The sequence below is a fragment of the Podarcis filfolensis genome, assembly GCF_964270895.1.
Source record: "Podarcis filfolensis genome assembly, chromosome: 13".
Taxonomy (NCBI): Eukaryota; Metazoa; Chordata; class Lepidosauria; order Squamata; family Lacertidae; genus Podarcis; species Podarcis filfolensis.
The window spans coordinates 44,006,389-44,025,893 of NC_139615.1; the positions used below are offsets into that span (position 1 = coordinate 44,006,389).

The 19,505-nt window shown below is 46.5% G+C and overlaps 3 protein-coding genes and 1 long non-coding RNA gene across 6 annotated transcripts in view; 1 reads left to right on the top strand and 3 right to left on the bottom strand.

Annotated features, from left to right (window-relative positions):
- The window catches only part of LOC310747938 (tigger transposable element-derived protein 1-like), a 943,100-nt gene that overhangs the window by 535,912 nt on the left and 387,683 nt on the right, over positions 1-19,505 (top strand). The gene's annotated exons all lie outside the window — the stretch shown is intronic.
- Positions 1-19,505, bottom strand: part of LOC310748248 — a 110,642-nt gene that overhangs the window by 62,089 nt on the left and 29,048 nt on the right. The gene's annotated exons all lie outside the window — the stretch shown is intronic.
- RPL27 (ribosomal protein L27) lies at positions 571-5,779 on the bottom strand. 2 transcript variants are annotated; one of them, XM_083583708.1, is made up of 5 exons: positions 5,694-5,779; positions 2,877-2,959; positions 2,008-2,177; positions 1,708-1,818; positions 571-660 (listed from the first exon to the last, which is right to left on the bottom strand). In XM_083583708.1, exons 2-5 carry the CDS (start codon positions 2,955-2,957, stop codon positions 612-614), a joined length of 411 nt encoding a protein of 136 aa, XP_083439834.1. In that variant the 5' UTR covers positions 2,958-2,959; positions 5,694-5,779; the 3' UTR covers positions 571-611. The 2 variants fall into 2 exon arrangements, with proteins under 2 accessions (XP_083439834.1, XP_083439833.1); XM_083583707.1 differs by having other exon boundaries at positions 5,616-5,707.
- On the bottom strand, positions 9,488-19,233 carry RUNDC1 (RUN domain containing 1). Its single transcript, XM_083583087.1, has 5 exons — positions 18,828-19,233; positions 14,390-14,548; positions 14,066-14,264; positions 12,884-12,997; positions 9,488-12,090 (listed from the first exon to the last, which is right to left on the bottom strand). The coding sequence occupies exons 1-5, from the start codon at positions 19,170-19,172 to the stop codon at positions 11,222-11,224; spliced, it is 1,686 nt and encodes a 561-aa protein (XP_083439213.1). The 5' UTR covers positions 19,173-19,233; the 3' UTR covers positions 9,488-11,221.

Consider the following 19,505-nt stretch of genomic DNA (forward strand, 5'->3'; position numbering starts at 1 on the left):
GGCAGAACGATGGGGGTGGAGACGCTCCTTCAGGTATACTGGGCCGAGGCCGTTTAGGGCTTTAAAGGTCAACACCAGCACTTTGAATTGTGCTCGGAAACGTACTGGGAGCCAATGTAGGTCTTTCAAGACTGGTGTTATGTGGTCTCGGCGGCCGCCCCCAGTCACCAGTCTAGCTGCCGCATTCTGGATTAGTTGTAGTTTCCGAGTCACCTTCAAAGGTAGCCCCACGTAGAGTGCATTGCAGTAGTCCAAGCGGGAGATAACCAGAGCATGCACCACTCTGGCCAGACAGTCCGCGGGCAGGTAGGGTCTCAGCCTGCGTACCAGGTGGAGTTGGTAGACAGCTGCCCTGGACACAGAATTAACCTGCGCCTCCATGGACAGCTGTGAGTCCAAAATGACTCCCAGGCTGCGCACCTGGACAAGATGGGCCAGCAGTCTCATCCTGCGGCTCTTCTTATGATGCCACAAGATTTTCACAGGCCCATAGTGTTTTACTTCTCTTCCCTCCATTCCCCCAATTAATCCACAAGAGAGAGGATGTTTACAATAAATAATGAGGGAAAATGGGCTTTTCAAAAATATTTATTGGTGCAAATGCATGCCACTCAGAATCTGAGCTTCTGGAAAAACCACTTGTTCTTGCCCGTCTTGTATCTGAAAGAGAATGAAGAAAGATCTCCTGTTAGTATCATTATGTGAACAGCAGCCCAGCATCAAACGAGATACAAACTGCCCAGCGTACAAGGATGTCATAACCTAAACCACAAGGCCCCTGCCAGTTGATGTGTGCAATGGACTAGGTGAGGGGGTTTCAAACTTTCTTCCACAAGGGCCCACTTGTGAAGACTAAAAATTACTGAGCCCCTCCAGTCACAAAACAAGAGCATTTTTGCAGGATCAACTGGCATCTCTTTCCACCTCTGGAAATTGCTAAATGCCAGTGTTTTCCTTGTGGCAAGGAGTTCCACAGTTCAGTTTCCCTTCAGCTAAGGCAACTCAGCTCCATTTTAGGCAGCTTTCCATCAACATGAGTATCCAGAGAGGAGGCTCAAAAGGAAGCAGTGGCTGATACCCATTGGGATTGGAAAGGGAAGCTTCACGCTGCCAGAGCCAACTTTTGTGCCCACCCTCCTTCCTGTTGAATTCTGCAATGGGCAACACCGGGACTATGGAGCCTCCTCCATAGTCCTCCAAGCAGATGGGGGGTGCCACCCCCTGCAAAGGAGCCAGGCAGGGGCTAGCTGAGGTTGGTGGGGCAGTGCTTCTGTTGCCCTCATGTACCAGCCTCCACTGTCTCACTTTCTAATGTTGTTAAATACCTCCTCTGGCTCGCTCCTATCAGAGGAGGGAGACCTACCTACCTACCTACCCACCCTCCCTTTGTCTTCTAGACACCTTTGCTCAGCATGCAAGGTGTGGCTGATGCCAGCAAAAAGGCATGGCATGCCTAGGGGCGAGAGCAGACAAGTGAACCTAGAGCAGCTCAGGGCCTGGTGGCAGGTCCCAGACCACTGTCTGAGAAACACTGGGCTAGGTTACAAGGCTTAGGATGTGGGAAACCCAGGGATGAAGGCCCAGAGTCTGCTACTCTTTACAGGTAAAGCACATCTCTCCATGCTCACCTGGATACACATGTAATAAAAAGTATCTGTCCACAACTCACGACATCCCCGAAGTGGGCGCATTTTCCTGAAGACTCACCTCTCCTCAAATTTCACTTTGGCCTCCCGCCGGGCTTTACGTTTCAGCGCAGGGTCCCTAAAGACATCCTTGTTGACAACGGTCTTGTCAAGGGGAATATCAACGGAGTACCTAGGCAAACGACACAATGGGGGTAAGGCGGGTTACAGGTCTGAAGGCAGTTCTGCCCTGTCACCTGGCCTCCCCTAAATGCCCAAAGGCAGGGACCCAGAAACGTCAATGCTGACTGTACTGGAAGGACAGAGGAAAGTCTCCCACTTTCCTTTCCTCCTGCATATCTTTATCAAGCTCCTCCCTCACCTGGTAGGCATCAAGTGGTTGTAATTGTAGACCTTCACAAAGGACTTGATCTTGGAACGCTTGGCAATCTTCTTCTTGCCCATGCTTGCCGTCACTTTGCGTGGGTAGCGATCGATGCCAGCCACCAGAGCGTGGCTGTAGGGGCGGTCAGAGGTGCCGTCATCAATATTCTGTATGAAAGAGGTTCGTTAGAAGGATCAGGCACAGTAGAGCTAGCATGCAACTAACTACCTTCAACAAAGATTCAGGGGCACATTAACAGGCAAAAGCAACTTCATTGCTGTAAGTGGGACCGGCAACCAAATGTTATGATGCCATTTTTGCACTGCCTTCTGTTGTTTTGTGGCTTACGACCTTGCTTTATTAGTTGATAGCAGCCTCTTTTGTACAATTTTGTAAGCCACTGCAAGAGCTCTAGCTGTGTGGCTAAAAAGGCAACGCCAAATATTCTCCACTGTTTTGGACCCAAGGATACAGAGCAGTTTACAGTCATACCTGGGGTTGAATACGCTTTGAGTTGAGCACGTTCGAGTTGCGCTCCGCGGCAACCCAGAAGTAACGGAGCGCGTTACTGCCGGGTTTTGCTGCTTGCGCATGTGCAGACACTCAAAATGACATCACGCGCATGCGCAGAAGCGGCAAAAAGCGATGCGTGCGTGCGTGCGCAGACGTGCCGTCACTAGTTACGTTTACCTCTAGATGCGAACGGGGCTCTGGAACAGATCCCGTTCGTATCTAGAGGTACCACTGTACTACCACATCAGCAACCACAGCGGCCTAGAGAGATTAGACCTTATTCCTCCGTCTGCCAGAAATTTCTACCTTCCTGCTCCTAAAAAGACGTTTTCCTCAAAGTCCAACTTTCTCACCTTAACAATAACAGCTTTGCGTCCGGAGTAACGCCCAGCGAGGACCAGGACAACTTTCCCTGGTTTCATAAACTTGCCCATCTCTGAAAAGGAGGTGAAGAACAATGTAAACAAACACACTCATGGCGTATCCCTGCACATCACTATTTGAAAATCTAACATTCCCCCAAAACTCATACACAGGTACAATATGTATGCACAGAATAGTATATTCCTCATACTATGGGGGCGGCCGCTGAGACCATATAACACCAGTCTTGAAAGACCTACATTGGCTCCCAGTACGTTTCCGAGCACAATTCAAAGTGTTGGTGCTGACCTTTAAAGCCCTAAACGGTCTCGGTCCAGTATACCTGAAGGAGCGTCTCCACCCCCATCATTCTGCCCGGACGCTGAGGTCCAGCGCCGAGGGCCTTCTGGCGGTTCCCTCATTGCGAGAAGCAAAGCTACATGGAACCAGGCAGAGGGCTTTCTCGGTAGTGGCGCCCGCCCTGTGAACGCCCTTCCAGCAGATGTCAAAGCGATAAACAACTACCTGACATTCAGAAGACATCTGAAGGCAGCCCTGTTCAGGGAAGTTTTTAACGTGTGATATTTTACTGTATTTTTGGTTCCTATGGAAGCCGCCCAGAGTGGCTGGGGAGGCCCAGCCAGATGGGCGGGGTATAAATAATAAATTAGTATTATTATAAAGAAGCTGTGCCTGGAGGAAGAACTGTGAGGGGAGAGACTTCGTCCGGCAAGGCCTCCTTCCACATGCCTTGCTCCACCTTCTAGTCTCTGCTTCTCAATCTGTATTGTATTATTCTATGTACTGTGGTTTGCCACTGTTTTATTGATTATAGTTCAGAAGTTATTTAACAGTTGAGTGGATTTCTGTTTAACTTTTATATGTTATTATTATTTTATACTATTTACTGTAACTGTTGAGTGGATTTCTGTTTAACTTTTATGTTATTATTATTTAATACTATTCTAATGATTGTTGAATGTTACTTTTTGATGTAGGTTGCCTATTTTAAAGTTGTTCTATTACCACATTTTTGTACTGCATTGGATTGTTATAAGATGTACATTTTTTGTTTCTTCAGCTTGTAAACTGCCTTGAGTATTGCAAGATAGAAAGACGGTATAAAAATTAAAAAATGAATGAATATGTAGGACTTCCTCTGGGATGGCAGCAGCCAAGGACTTAAAAGGGCTAACCAATCTTTTTCTAACCTACCGAGCTCTCAGCAGTGGTGACAGGGTTTCCTCTCCTATTCCCTATAGTCCTATATACATGTGTATGCATAGGCCCTATGGTCTTGTTAATTATACAGTGGTGCCTCGCAAGACGAAATTAATTCGTTCCGCAAGTTTTTTCTTCTTGCGAGTTTTTCGTCTTGCGAAGCACGGTTTCCCATAGGAATGCATTGAAAATCCATTAATGCGTTCCTATGGAGACCGCTTGCCAGGCTGGCGGTGCGGAGAAGGGCTTTTCTCCCCACCGCAAGCCTTCAGGAGAGGTACGGGAACAGAGGGGAAGGCGCGCAGCGCTTCTCCTCTGTTCCCGGGGCTTGCGGTGGGAGGAGGGTTTTTCCTCCCCACCGCCAACATTCAGAACAGCATTCTGAATGTTGGCGGTGGGAAGGAAAACCCTCCTCCCACCGCAAGTCTTCAGGACAGCCATCCGAAGGCTGGCGCGGGGAGAAGGTCTCTCCGCCCCACCGCCAGCCTTCGGAGGAGGTCCGAGGACAGTGGGGAAGACGCGCTGCGCTTCCCCGCTGTCCTGGAGATTTCCCTATGGGCTTTCGTCTTGCGAAGGAAGCCCATAGGGAAATTTGTCTTGCGAAGCGCATCGAAAAACGGAAAACCCTTTCGTCTAGCGGGTTTTTCGTCTTGCGAGGCGTTCGTCTTGCGGGGCACCACTGTACATGTGTATGCATAGGCCCTATGGTCTTGTTAATTATATTTATATAATACTTTTAGCCCTCCTTTCCCCCAAGGAGCTCAAGCTGGCACACGTGATTCTCCTCCACCCTTACTTTATCCTCACAACCCTGCCAGGTGGATCAAGCTGAAACACAACGACTGGGCCCAAAGCCACCCAGTGAAATTCATGGCTATGGGAGGGGGCTGGATCTGAACCCAGATCTCCAAGGTAGTAAGTCCAACACACCCTTAACCACCACATTACGTGGGTGTCTTAAAATACCCCAATCCCACTCAACGAAATTGGAGCAAGGAGAGAAAGCTACGCAGGACCTTCTGTGTGTGTTTAGATTTAATATTTACCCCTTTAAATGTGTTAATTGGGAGCAGCTTTATTTGGGGGGGGGGTGTTCTTTTTTATTATGGATTTTGTGTTTTTATGTTCTGAACCGCCCTGAGATCTAGGCTGAAGGGCGGTATACAAATTCAATAAATAACATTTAAACGAAATGCACACGGAACAGCAGTAGTATGGGGGATTTATTTGAAAAGAGACCTGCGTTTTATTTCTTTCATAAAACCTTATATGCCGCTTGATTGTATGGGAAAAAATCCCGCCCCGCTATAAGATACAGTATAGCTTTTAAAAAAGGGGTGGCAGAGAGAGAGGGAGAGCAAAGGCCTTCCATCCCCAGAGACCCGCATTAAAGTATATTCTTCCCATCCGAGAAAGACGAGCACCGACAAGGCTGAGCCCTGCGCGACCCCCCGAGCCACCCCAGAGCCCATCCCGGTCGGGAAGAGTCACCCCAGCCCCCCGACCACCTCGCCACTGCGGCTTCCCAACCGGCCCGAGAGGATGGCGACGGATTGCGCCAAAGACCCCGCTTCCCCTCAACTTACTGGAGCTGCGACAGCGATGGCACCCACACCGGAAGAGGAAAGAGAGCTCGCTTCCGCCGGCCTTTCACGCGGCCCCGGCGGCTTGGGCTGCGCATGCGCACTGCTGGAATGTAGAGCTTTGGAAAAAACAGAGCTACGCGAGGTAAAGACAAGCGCACGCCGAGTTCTTAAATTGGGATTTTCCCCCCTCCTTATCTCCCGCACCTTGTTTTTTTTAAAAGATATTTATTGGAGTTTTACAAAGATATAAATTTAAAAGATATAAATTTTTAAAATTTAAAAAAAAGAAATACAATAAAAGAAACATAGAAAAATACATAAAGTAAGAAAAGGAAAATAAAAACAAATCCATTTTTGTAACCCTAACTCGTTATCTTATTTCCTTGGCCTCCTCACACCTCCCCTTTTTGTATTCCCATTTAAATAATCAAGTCAGCAAATCCTTACCCTCTTTCATTTATCTTAACTCTATATCTTAACATATTATAACTCTATATTTTCATCCATTTATCAATTCATTTTTGCATATTCTTATTAACTTTGTTGCTAATGCCACTTATTTTCAGTCCAACATCATTTTAACATTCATTAATTTTACAGTGTTTCTGAAGATAGTCTTTAAATTTCTTCCAGTCTTCTTCCACCAACTCTTCTCCCAGGTCACGGATTCTGCCAGTCATTTCCGCCAATTCCATATAATCCGTCACCTTCATCTGCCACTCTTTATCTCCCGCACCTTGAGAATGAGAGCTGCCAGCAGAAAACAAAGAAGAAATCCGGAGTTTCGGAGATGCTTTATGATTGTGGGGTACCGATAGCACCAACAAACGCATTGCTTCCAATTCTATTATTATTATTATTATTATTATTATTATTATTATTATTATTATTATTTATCATTATTAATAATAAATATTAATTAGATTACATTTATATTCCGCCTTTCATCCGAAGATCACAGGGTGTTTTTTAGCATTTCAAAGCACCCCACAGTTAATGGACGGATCATAAGGCTTCTGCGTGTAGCTGGGACCGAGACGGGGCAGCATCAGTCAAATTGCATTTGATGTAACCAGAGCCAGATTTAGGTTTGATGAGGCCCTAAGCTACTGAAGGTAATGGGGCCCTTTATATGTCCAGCTGTCCTTTGTCAACAACAATTTGTCGCAGTTTTTTGTGTGGAATGCAACCAGTCCATGCAGAATATAGGCACCCTATACAGTGGTACCTCGGGTTACATACGCTTCAGGTTACATATGCTTCAGGTTACAGACTCCGCTAACCCAGAAATAGTACCTCAGGTTAAGAACTTTGCTTCAGGATGAGAACAGAAATCGTGCTCCTGCGGCACAGCAGCAGCAGGAGGCCCCATTAGCTAAAGTGGTGCTTCAGGTTAAGAACAGACCTCCAGAACAAATTAAGTTCTTAACCCGAGTTACCACTATATACAGAAATGAGCAAACCAGTGATATTTTAGGGAGCAGGCTAGCAGGCAGGTCCCATTACTTACATTACAGGAGCCTACACAACACAAAACACGGTTGCTGTATGTAGGTTTTATTTTATTTGTTTTTTATCTTATATTTTGGAAATGTACACCCAGTTTTTTTCCCCTTTAATTTTTTGGGGGGCCCCCAAGAGAGTGGGGCCCTAAGCTATAGCTTGTTTAGCTTATACAGTGATACCTCAGGTTAAGTACTTAATTCGTTCCGGAGGTCTGTTCTTAATTTGTAGTTCATATCTAGATTTAGATAAATATATGATGGGGCTGGCAGCCAAGCTGCAGAGACTACTTTATTATTTTACAAAAGGATTGTTTCAGCCTTATTGGGTGATTGTCTTCCACAATTTCCCCAACAGATGGAAATAAAAACACAAAGGGTCTGTAAACAAGGCTTGCAACAGCTAGTTTCTCCACAAGATGCCAGCAGAAAGACTTCCAGTGAAAGGCTGTGAAAGGCTGCGAAGACTGCCTTTCCTTTTTGTACCACAGTGGAACCTCTGTTGTCGAAATCCGTTTGTTCAACTTCTGAAACATTCAACAATCGAAGGCGCAATTGCCGGTTGGCAAAATCCATTCGACTTCCGAGGCACGTTCGAAAACAGAAGTATTCACTTCCGGCTTGCCGGCATTCAAAACCTGAAACATTGGACTTCTGAAATGTTCGACAGCCGAGGTTCCACTATAATTCCAATTTGTCAACAACGCAGTGATAGAGAAGTGGTTTGTCCTCGAAAAAGATGCAAGTGTATCTAGGGTCCTCTGTGTGATTTTTGTCACGGGAAGACAGACTGCAAGTTACAAATGTCCCAAATGGTCTATCACAGAGGTTTTTCAACCTATTTGAGTCCACGGCTCCCTTGCATTCTTTCTGCTGCTCACCTTGTTGGGCTCAGGAGCCCAGTTATGTCACCCCTTGCCAGCAGAGCTGGGTGGGATCCTCTCACCCTTTTTCAAACACCCTCCCTTGTGGAGTGTTTCCTCAGCCTCCTCTCCTTGGGAAGTCCTCCGGGCAGCTGCTGCCGCCACCCCTGGTCTGTGAGCTGCCCCACGCCTACCCCAAAGAGAGGTGCCTCCTCACACTGTCCCACAGGGGCCTGGGAAGAGGATATCCCCAGCCTTAGTGGCCCAATGGAGACTGGTCAAAGGTGAACATGAAGTGAGCACCACACCCTGGGAGGCAACAGTGGCAGTAGGATGCACTGCGAGGGAGCTGGCGTTTGTCCACAGACAGCTTTCCGGGTCATGGTCAGCATGACTAAACCGCTTCTGGCGCAACGGAACACCGTGATGGAAGCCAGAGCGCACGGAAATGCCATTTACCTTCCTGCTGCAGTGGTACCTATTTATCTATTTGCACTGGCATGCTTTTGAATTGCTAGGCTGGCAGAAGCTGGGACAGAGTCACATGGATTCAAACTGCCGACCTTCCAATCGGCAAGCCCAAGAGGCTCAGTGGTTTAGACCACAGACAGCACCACCCTAGGAGAGATAGTAAACTGAGAGGAACACCACGTATTTCTGCCCGTACAATCAGTCAGTCTCTCCTGAACTCTTCGCACTGCAAAACTGGAAGTGATCCTCACCTCATCAATATATACAGGGCTGCATACATTATTTGTATAATAATAATAATAAGTAATAAAATAATAAAATAAAATTATTATTTTAATAATAATTTTATTATTTATACCCCGCCCATCTGGCTGGGTTACCCCAGCCACTCTGGGCAGCTTACAACATTTCAAGGATTGATGTTTTTATTATGTTTTTAGATAATAAAAACATCAAACATTAAAAACTTCCCTAAACAGGGTTGCCTTCAGATGTCTTCTGAAAGTCAAATAGTTGTTTATTTCCTTGACATCTGATGAGAGGGCGTTCCACAGGGAGGGTGCCACTACGAGAAGGCCCTCTGCCTGGTTCCCTGTAACTTCGCTTCTTGCAGTGAGGGAACCAGCAGAAGACTCTCGGAGGAAGACCTCAGTGTCCGGGCTGAGCAATGGGGTTGGAGACGCTCTTTCAGATATACTGGGCCAAGTATGAAGCTTTCTCATGATAACTATAGGTATGCCCCCAATTAACTATCCTCCACACAGGACTGAAACATTTTTGCTTACTAAATATTTGAGAAGCTAAGATGTGCCATAAGTTAATTTCATTCTGTCCTAAAGAGAAATTTCACAGAGAGCCAAGTTGCTTCTGCACATATTGGAAACACATGCAGTACAAGAAGGAAGACCCCACAACTGTCAAAAAAGGCAGGGAAAATAAAAAACACAGAAAACAAAAATAAGAAAGATGACAGACTGAATTTATTAACAACAGATACAATTCTGCATAAATACATTCTTCCTTTTGCACTGAAATGTAGTCAAAACAAAAACACACAGCATCAAATAGATATACCCGGGAACCAAGGACAGAATTTTCTTAAGTGCATCAACACATAAATCAACAAGTAAAAACAGAAGAGCTCCTACATTAAACGGAGGAGTTTCAGCAGGACAATTTAGCATACACACGTCACAAGCCAACTCACTTGCAAAAAATACACAGACTTCACCTAACACAAAAGAGTGCTGTTTGCCACTGAACCTCCTTTGCACACTCTGAGGATGTTGTCAGATTTGGCTTTGAAGACAGTGCAGTTTGCCATAATCTTCAGATCTCACAAATGCAGGATGTCTACAAGACACCAGGTAAGAGTTACAGATGTTGCAAATCTGTGTCTAGGAACTGTTCACAAACCATGCGCACCCAGCCTTTTTGAAGACTCAGGACAGTGCCCCAAGTCCAAAGGGGTGAGCCACAAGCTGAAGAGTTACTCCAGTTCTCAATATCTCCAGACGCATTTTCCACCACCGTTCTGCTCCACTGAAGAACAACACATGAGGATTCTACCTAGCCCTACTACTGCCACAAATCAGACATGGGAACCTAAAGGTTCAAGGTCATGCAGTTCTAATTCGCAAAAGAACAGCTGAGGGTTGGCCATCCAAAAACAAATTAGAGGTGACTTTGTGTGCCAGTAAAGAACACATAACTGATGGCTTGCTCCTTCAAGGTGGGAGTTGTGGCAACTGCTATTTGAACAGGTAAGCTCAACACCTTTCCTACTAGAGATAAAAATAGGTACACCCACCCACTCTCCAAGGTGCTTGATCCCAGACCAAACCCTCTCTCCGTGATCAAGGCATTGTCTTTCTTCACTTCTCTTCCCCGACTTCCCTTGAAATCACCTCTCATACCACCTGAATACTTAGCAGGGAAAAGTTGTAAAGAGTTCACCTGTCCATCACAATACCTTGCCAGTGAGCCAGTTGTAAATACTGGGTGCATGTTGTGGCCATTTGCTGACAAATAAGCACATGAGGGATCCATTTCCAACACATAATAATCTGACTGGGAGGAAAAGCTCCCTGCAAGTGACTGGTCCCTTGCAGCATGAGGGTCAAATAGCTTAAGGCCATCAAACACAGGGAAGGACCCTGCTCAGATTTGGTAATTCAGCCAGTGCATTTTATATATGATATGATAATATGAAACTATAGGTCTGGAATGGTGTGCCTGGCACATACACCTCCTTGGGAAAGAAAGGAGTCTTCTGTGATGTAGCCAAAATATTGTCTATACTGTTGTGGATTAGCCCTGACTCCATGGGACTCAGGATATAAATAGCTTCCTATTGGCCCTGTAGAAATTCCCTCTGGTAGGAGAGATGCCCTCCTGCCAAGCCTACCGACTGGTTCCACTACAGCCTATCCTTAATAGCTAAGAACTGTGCACACTGACATTTTCTGCACAGCACCAAGGAGGCTACCGCAATAAAGACCCTGGAAATTAACAGGAGCTCCATGTGGTCTGGTGCATGCAATGGAGGCAGCCAGTAGCAACTCAGCAACACAAAACCATCACCGACTAGCAGCATTTTCCCCTCTTGTGAACACACAGAAGTGGCCTGCTGGACTGTGCCAGAAGTGTTTCCTCAAAGTGGCTGAGGATGGACTCCAGACTCCTCAGCCACTCAGAAGGCATCCTTGATGTTCTTCAGCTGCCGCACTGCCAGGTCCACAGGGAGGCTGAATCGAAGGTTACTAAGGCGGCTAAGGAGATTGAGGGCCCCCTCAAAGCCTGTCTGGGCCATGTAACTCCAGGGCTGGTAATGGGCTTGGATCAGGGCCCCTGACTTGCAGATTAGGTTGAGCCAGGAGACCAAGCGCTGTTCGTTGAGGGCCAGGCACACCAGCGCCTTCAGCTCCGAGTCTGCACTACGCTTGAATGGGTCGTGCTCCGACAGCACCGTGTGGATGGCCGACAGCAGGCTCTGCTTCGGGGTGGCGGGCACTCCCATCACCGGGAGGGCAAAAGACTCGGAAAGTTTGCGTGCTGGCGATTCCACAAAGGCACGGCCGTTCTTAGAGTTGTAATACTTCACAAAGAGCTCCCATGGGTGCATGGCCTGAGGAGAGGAGCTCAGTACCGGCAGCAAGCAGGCAATGGGGGCTAGAACCAAGCTCATGCCTGGCGATGGGGTGTAGAGACCGTGGGCCAGCAAGTCCCGCACAGCTATTGTCAACTCCTTACGCACAGCCAGCGTCAGCTCATCCCGCCCGCCCAAGGAGGTATCCTGGAAGCCCGAGCAGCTGATGACATGTTCTGGCTCTGTCAGCTGGTACTTCTGGGCCAGCTGCCTCACATGGGCCACAGCCACCTCTAGCTTCTTCACCAAGGGCGAATAGTCCCTGTCAGACTGGTCCTTCTGCCATAGATGGTGTGGTATTTGTCCAGTTGTACAGCCAAACTGGCTCACCGCGAAGATCTGCAGCACCGCGAGCATTCGGCGCATGAGATGTAATCCCGTCTCTCGCATCCTCTGTGCATCTTCAGGATTCACTACAAAATCAGAGAGAGGAAAGGAAACATTCCTTAGAGGAGCAGACGGACTGGAGTGGTTTCTGCTCTGTTAAAGCAAACACCTGTTGTGGTTTTGACTGGCAGTCACACAAAGCTCACTCCACCTGCCCATCTCCTGCTATGGGTAGCATGGCTGCAGGTGTGGGCCCTACACTCCATTAAACCCTGCCATGCTGTGTGGGAGGGGGCAGAGTTTGTACTGCAGGTCTGAGTATCCTTGGGTCATCTTATGGGAGACCGGTTTCACTCAGATTATCTGGGACAGGGACAGAGAAGTGGCAACAAAAAGTGAGTGTTGCAATGATGGAGTAAGCCCCACTTTGGCTTCATCTTAGGTTGGTAATTGGTGAGAAGATTAAGAGAATGGCTGGCATTGGTACAGACACCAGGGGATGGTCTATATTAGTGAAGGAACCTATTGCATAGTCAGTATTAGTGAAGGAAGCTACTCTATGGGGCTGGCAGGGAGAAAAGAATTAAAAATTGGCAGAGACCCAATTCGCTACTCAAAGTGTCTTTGCAACACACACAGATCTCTCCATAGTTTTAGAGGTGCCAAGCAATAAATATTTTATGTTGCGGTGCTTCTGTAAGCTTTAATCTGCATTTTATAGTGTTAATAAGGATATAGTTTTTGTAATATAGTGAAATGCTCTGGAATAAATTATGGCATATAACTTAAATAAAACAACAAAACAAAATGAAATTAAAAAGCCATCTGTTGACCATGCGCAGTGTCATACAAGACCCTGAAGGCTCTCCAGGTACCCACCTCGGTGTCTTCCATGAGGCTGCCGGGTGTTCGGTTTGCAGTTGCCACTTCCAGCTTTTCCACCTGAACAGTCACAATGCCCCTTCTCTGCATTACCTGGGCTGCTGACTTCTTCTGTAAAGCCAGGGAAGTATATTTTACTAAGTATTGTAAAACCTAGAACAACCTTGATTCATATCCATGTACAATATGCTCTAAACCCTAAATTTACTATGGTATACGCTCTTACAGATTAGAGTCCACTTCATCAGGGATGTGCAAGTGTTTTTAGAGATGCATGAAGCATTATCTTCACTTAGCAAGTATATACATATGGGATCTAGAGAAAAAGTGCAAGCAATGAAACCAGAGAAAATAAAAGAAATGCAGACTGAGGATTATGTTAAATCTTAAATACACAAAAAATAATTAGTAACTATTCACTATGGATAATGCCACCAAGATCCTAGCACTGAAAAGCTAACTGACACCTCTAGTGGAATAAAACCCATTACTGTGATTGAATATCACAGGTTATATAATTTAATCTTTGAATGGTTGCAATTCAAGCCCAAGGACTTGATGCTGTGGTTTACACTGTTAGGTCCTGTAACATCTCACAGCTAAAATCCCTCCAGTATATCAGGATTGATCTAAAGCCAATTCTTATGTAATAGCCCAGTCTTTGTTTACAAACGGCCCCCTAACCTAACACATTTACTTGCCAGCGACAAGCTGCATAAAAAGACACAAACACAGGGATCGGACCCTGCAACAAACACAGATGTCAATCTTTTCAATCAACACTATTACAGGATCTGTCAACTTGGGATGACGCTTAATGTATTCAGTGAACATGATCTAGGATTGCTTAAGCCGTAATAAATGTATTAAAAGGTGCTGCTAGACTCATTTTTGTGGCACTTAGAGCAACAAGACTATCCCTCTAGAACTTGTTAGTGAATATCCTATTGCTTACTCCTTCCTTTTACTCAAATCCCAATTACAAGACATAAGATGTCTTAACTTGTCAAAGTGAATTAACGCTAATGTGAATTTAGCATCATGGTCTGCCACAAACTACCCCATGCCTCTACTCTCAAGTTATCTGCACACATTTCGAATGTACCTTGGACTCCTGAATACCCAAGGTCAAGTGCCTCCATGTACTGCCCAAATTATGCAAGATATGTGCCTACTAACCTTGAATGAAATTGATAAACATCTCGAGGTCTCGGATCTGGGTTTTCAGCTGCTCTACCAGCTGCTCCTTCACACGTGCCGGATTGACAATTTGTGCCACAGCAGCATCCACCTGCTGACGCAACTCCTCTGGGGACAGTGAGGCAATGTCCTCACTCAAGTTCATGTCCAGCTTCTTGATCAGCTCCTCAATAATCACCTGTAAAACCACACAGGAAGGAAGTTGAGAGGTGTTTCCCCCTCCCTCTCTGAAGATCACTCCAAAGGGCTAAACCCCAGCGGGTTCAGCTAAAAGAGTCCCTCCACAGGGAAGTTAGGCCTCACCCGTTGTCTCTCCACAACCATGGACTGTGGAAGTGCATCATAGCTTCCCTCCTGGTAGGCAAAAGTTTCCAAGTCATCCAGTTGGGCCTTGAGTTGCAGTATGAGTTCCCGCTGCTTCTCCTTCCGTGCCTCTAGCTGTTCCTGCTTCTCGTGCTCACTCTGAAACAAGGAGATAATATCTTACCTTGCACCCCTTTGGAAAAGAGAGCAAGGCCTCAAAGAGAAATGTCATTTTCACCCCACAGACAGCAAGTATCCAGTTGCTGCAGAAAAAACCATGTGGAACAGTTTTGTGTGTTTTTTGTCATGATTTAAGCTGTTTTTATGGACATATATTATTTTACTGTAAGCTACACTGGGACCTTATGAAGGACAGGAAAGAAATCAAATAAATGAACATTACACACAAATTTTGAAACGTTCCTCAGAACCACGTGTCTCAAAACAGCCACATCGTATCCTGCTTATCAGTTTAAAAATACAAGCCTCTCTTGTACAGCAGGCTCTAATCGCTGAAGTAAGGGTGTGCAAAGGTATGCATGACAGATATGGAGGTATTGCTCAGGTGCGCAAACTCACTCAGCTTGTGTATGCTTTGTAACCCAAAGGGATAAAAGGACAGCCACAGTGGTAGGGTTTGAATGGCAGATTAAACTATGGTTAAAAATAAAACTACTGCTTAATATGAGCAAGCAACATACTAGCGCATAATGCAAAAAAACCCAAACCCAAATTTTCTCATCCTCCACACCTGCTGTTACCACACTGGGAAGGAAACAAAGTAAAGGCTTGCTTTGCATTAAGTGCAGCACTCATGGTTTCTCTGAAAACAAACCACAAATGGAAGCCACTCAGATCATTTAAGATACCGTACCTCAAAATACAAGGTAAGTCCGGCTGATATTACTTTGACATTCTGGGGTATGTTTACATCTCACATAGGCTAATTCAACTCATGTGGACCCCAGAAATCTCACTAGCCAAAATGATGTTTACTCCTGGATAAGTGTGCATGGGATAACAATCTACAACCAACCAATTGGGTGTATTCAAATATTGTTTTCATGCAATCAAGGTTGATAGCAACATTTTGAACATGGAGCGGGACATTGGTGCTATTTAACACTGGGCAAAAAACAGTGTGCCCTGGTAATTCACAGGAACACCATCTGATCAAAGCACTTAAAAAGACTGATTACATGCCACAATATAATCCTTATCAATGGCATCCAGGGGTACAAAGGTACTCACTGGGAGCACCCACACATCTGAGACCCCACCATCTTCTCCCTTTCTAATTATCATACATTATTCTAAAAAGATCTGCTCCGTTTAAAAGATTGAGTCGTTTATTAAATGCAAGTATAAAGCCATCCAAAAATTGTGTATTTCAAAATAGCTTCTCTTCAGCAAGGCATTTGACAAGGTGCCCCATGATATTCTTGTAAAGAAGCTGGTAAAATGCGGTCTTGACTATGCTACCACTCAGTGGATTTGTAACTGGCTGACTGACCGAACCCAAAGGGTGCTCATCAATGGTTCCTCTTCATCCTGGAGAAGAGTGACTAGTGGGGTGCCACAGGGTTCTGTCTTGGGCCCGGTCTTATTCAACATCTTTATCAACGACTTGGATGATGGACTCAAGGGCATCCTGATCAAATTTGCAGATGACACCAAACTGGGAGGGGTAGCTAACACCCCAGAGGACAGGATCACACTTCAAAATGACCTTGACAGATTAGAGAACTGGGCCAAAACAAACAAGATGAATTTTAACAGGGAGAAATGTAAAGTATTGCACTTGGGCAAAAAAAATGAGAGGCACAAATACAAGATGGGTGACACCTGGCTTGAGAGCAGTACATGTGAAAAGGATCTAGGAGTCTTGGTTGACCACAAACTTGACATGAGCCAACAGTGTGACGCGGCAGCTAAAAAAGCCAATGCAATTCTGGGCTGCATCAATAGGAGTATAGCATCTAGATCAAGGGAAGTAATAGTGCCACTGTATTCTGCTCTGGTCAGACCTCACCTGGAGTACTGTGTCCAGTTCTGGGCACCACAGTTCAAGAAGGACACTGACAAACTGGAACGTGTCCAGAGGAGGGCAACCAAAATGGTCAAAGGCCTGGAAACGATGCCTTATGAGGAACAGCTAAGGGAGCTGGGCATGTTTAGCCTGGAGAAGAGGAGGTTAAGGGGTGATATGATAGCCATGTTCAAATATATAAAAGGATGTCACATAGCGGAGGGAGAAAGGTTGTTTTCTGCTGTTCCAGAGAAGCGGACACGGAGCAATGGTTCCAAACTACAAGAAAGAAGATTCCACCTAAACATTAGGAAGAACTTCCTGACAGTAAGAGCTGTTCGACAGTGGAATTTGCTGCCAAGGAGTGTGGTGGAGTCTCCTTCTTTGGCGGTCTTTAAGCAGAGGCTTGACAACCATATGTCAGGATTGCTCTGATGGTGTTTCCTGCTTGGCAGGGGGTTGGACTCGATGGCCCTTGTGGTCTCTTCCAACTCTATGATTCTATGATTCTATGATTCTCTGGATTTACTTCATCCCCAGCCCTCTCACCTGGCCTTTGACAGTTTCAAAAGCTAGGAGCATTTTGTGTAGCAGTTTTAAGTAGTCAAATCTGCTTCACATGCATTATTATTATATACTTATTTATACCCCATATTTTTCGCTTACAAGAAGTCTTACAGGGGGAAAAAAAACAATGATCACCAAAAGCACTGGGGTGAAACAATCATTTTTAAAAAAATCAATTAAGCATACGACTGCATACACACCTATTTTTAGGCGTCAAGCGAAAACGTTTCTCATCAACCAGGCGCCTGGCTAATTCACATTCTATTGCCTTTTAAAATGGGGCGGGGGGGGGAAGAGATTATATGTTTGTTTTGCTTCTGTGCATGTGTATTTTGCATTTTGTATTTTTCTGTTGAGAACAGCCCTGTGATCTTTGGATAGGAACCAGCTCTTAGGAGCCGAAGGGCCCGACAAAGTATTTGAGGGGGTTGGGCCCCCTCAAAAAAGCTGATCAGCATTGCCATTCAAATGGTGTGTGTGCGCCATGTCATGTGATCAATTATGCGGGGTGGGGCTTACCTGCACGCCCCCTCCCCCAATATTTTATTCAAGTTGGCACCCCTGCGGATGAAGGGCCACATACAAATTCAGTACATAAATAATGTAATGTAATATGGCTTAGGACCGCAATACCTCAAGGATTGCCTCTTTCCAAATGAACCTACCCGGACCCTGAGATCATCTTCTGAGGCCCTTCTTTGTGTGTCTCCTCCTGGAGAGGTCCAGAGGGCGGCAACATGAGAACAGGGCCTTCTCTGCAGTGGCTCCCCGTTTGTGGAATGCTCTCCACAAAGGGAAGTTCGCCCAGCATGTTCATTATACATCTTTAGGCACCAGGCAAAAATGTTCCTTTTTAACCGGGCCTTTGGTTGATCTGTTTGACATCCTATGCCCTTTTAAAATATGGCTCTTTTGGGGAGGGGGCATGTTGTAACAGTGGTACCTTGGTTCTCAAACTTAATCCATTCTGGAAGTCCGTTCCAAAACCAAGGCGCGCTTTCCCATAGAAAGTAATGCAAAATGGATAAATCCATTCCAGACTTTTAAAACCCTAACCCCTAAAACAGCAATTTAACTAGACCACTGATCCATTAAATGAAAGCAATAAACAATGTACTGCAGTCACACAATCAGTCGATCAGCATAGCTGTCAATGTTTTCCTTTTTTTAAGGGAAATTCCCTTATTCTGAATAGGATTCTTCACAAGAAAAGGGGAAAGTTGACAGCTATGTCAATCAGTAGCTGAACTGGGTTCCACAGTGTCACCAAAAAAAAAAAGAGCCGCAAAAACAGACCGACCTCAGCTTAACACTCAAAACGGAAGTGTGGCACTCCAAACTGAGCACCTCCGACTTCCGATAAAAGTTCGTAACCTGGAACACTTATTTCCGGGTTTGCAGTGTTTGGGTTCCAAGTTGTTTGAGTACCAAGGCGTTTGAGACTCAAGGTACATATATCTATATATATTGTGGTTTTTATGTTGATCTTTTCTATGAAACGCCCCGAGACCTCCGGGTATAGGGCGGTATATAAATTCAATAAATACTACTACTACTACTACTAATAATAATAATAATAATATACAAGACCTATCTGCAAACAAGCGAACGATTGCAATAATAATAATAATAATAATAATAATAATAATAATAATAATAATAGGAACGGTGCTTGAGAACAGGTCTGGCGTTGTCCCCCGCGCCGCGCATTGCGGACGCAGGAGAAGGGGCTTCGGGGTCGCCCGCCTCACGGGTCCGCCTCTCAGCCTCGCCACCGGCACCTGAGCCACGTAGGCGCAAGCGAGAAGGAAGGAAGGAAGGAGGGAAGCGGCTGCTGCTCACCTTGGCGTCGCCGCCGACCCCGTCCGCCGCCGCGAAGCCGAAGCCCGGGCAGCCTCGGAAGGCGAACTCCTCGAGCTCGCGGAGGAGGCGCTGCTGCTGGGCCGGGCCGGCGCGGGCCACCTGCCGGAGCCGGAACTGGACCTGGGCGAAGTGCGAGGCCAGCGCCAAGAGCGCCGAGTGGAGGCGCCGCCGCTCCGCCCTCAGCGACCGCGGAGACCCCGGCTCGGCCTCCGCCGCCGCGTCCTCTTCCCCCTCCGCGGGCTCCTCCTCCCCGGGCTGGGCCTCGGCCACCGCTCCCACCGGCGCCCAGCGCTCGCCGGGCCCCGCCGCCGCCGTCGCCTCCATCCCAGCAGCGAGAGGCCGCCGCCGCCGCCAACGGTCAAAAACGGGGGGTTGACAAAGCCACACCGGAAGCTCCTGTCAGGAGCGACAGCCGGCAAGGGTCGCGCGTCACTTCCTGCACGGAGCCGGTGCGGCGTCACGTATGCTAATTAAGCCCCGCCCCCTCCAGGCAGCCAATAGTTGCAGAGCTATGGAACGTTCTACTCCTGCGGCTCCGCCTCCAGCGTGGAACATTAGGGAGCAGGCGCTTTCTCGAATTGCAGTTGTGCTGGACGCTGGGAACTTTCCTAAATTGGTTGCACATGGGAATCAAATTCTTGTATTGCACGGGGTTGG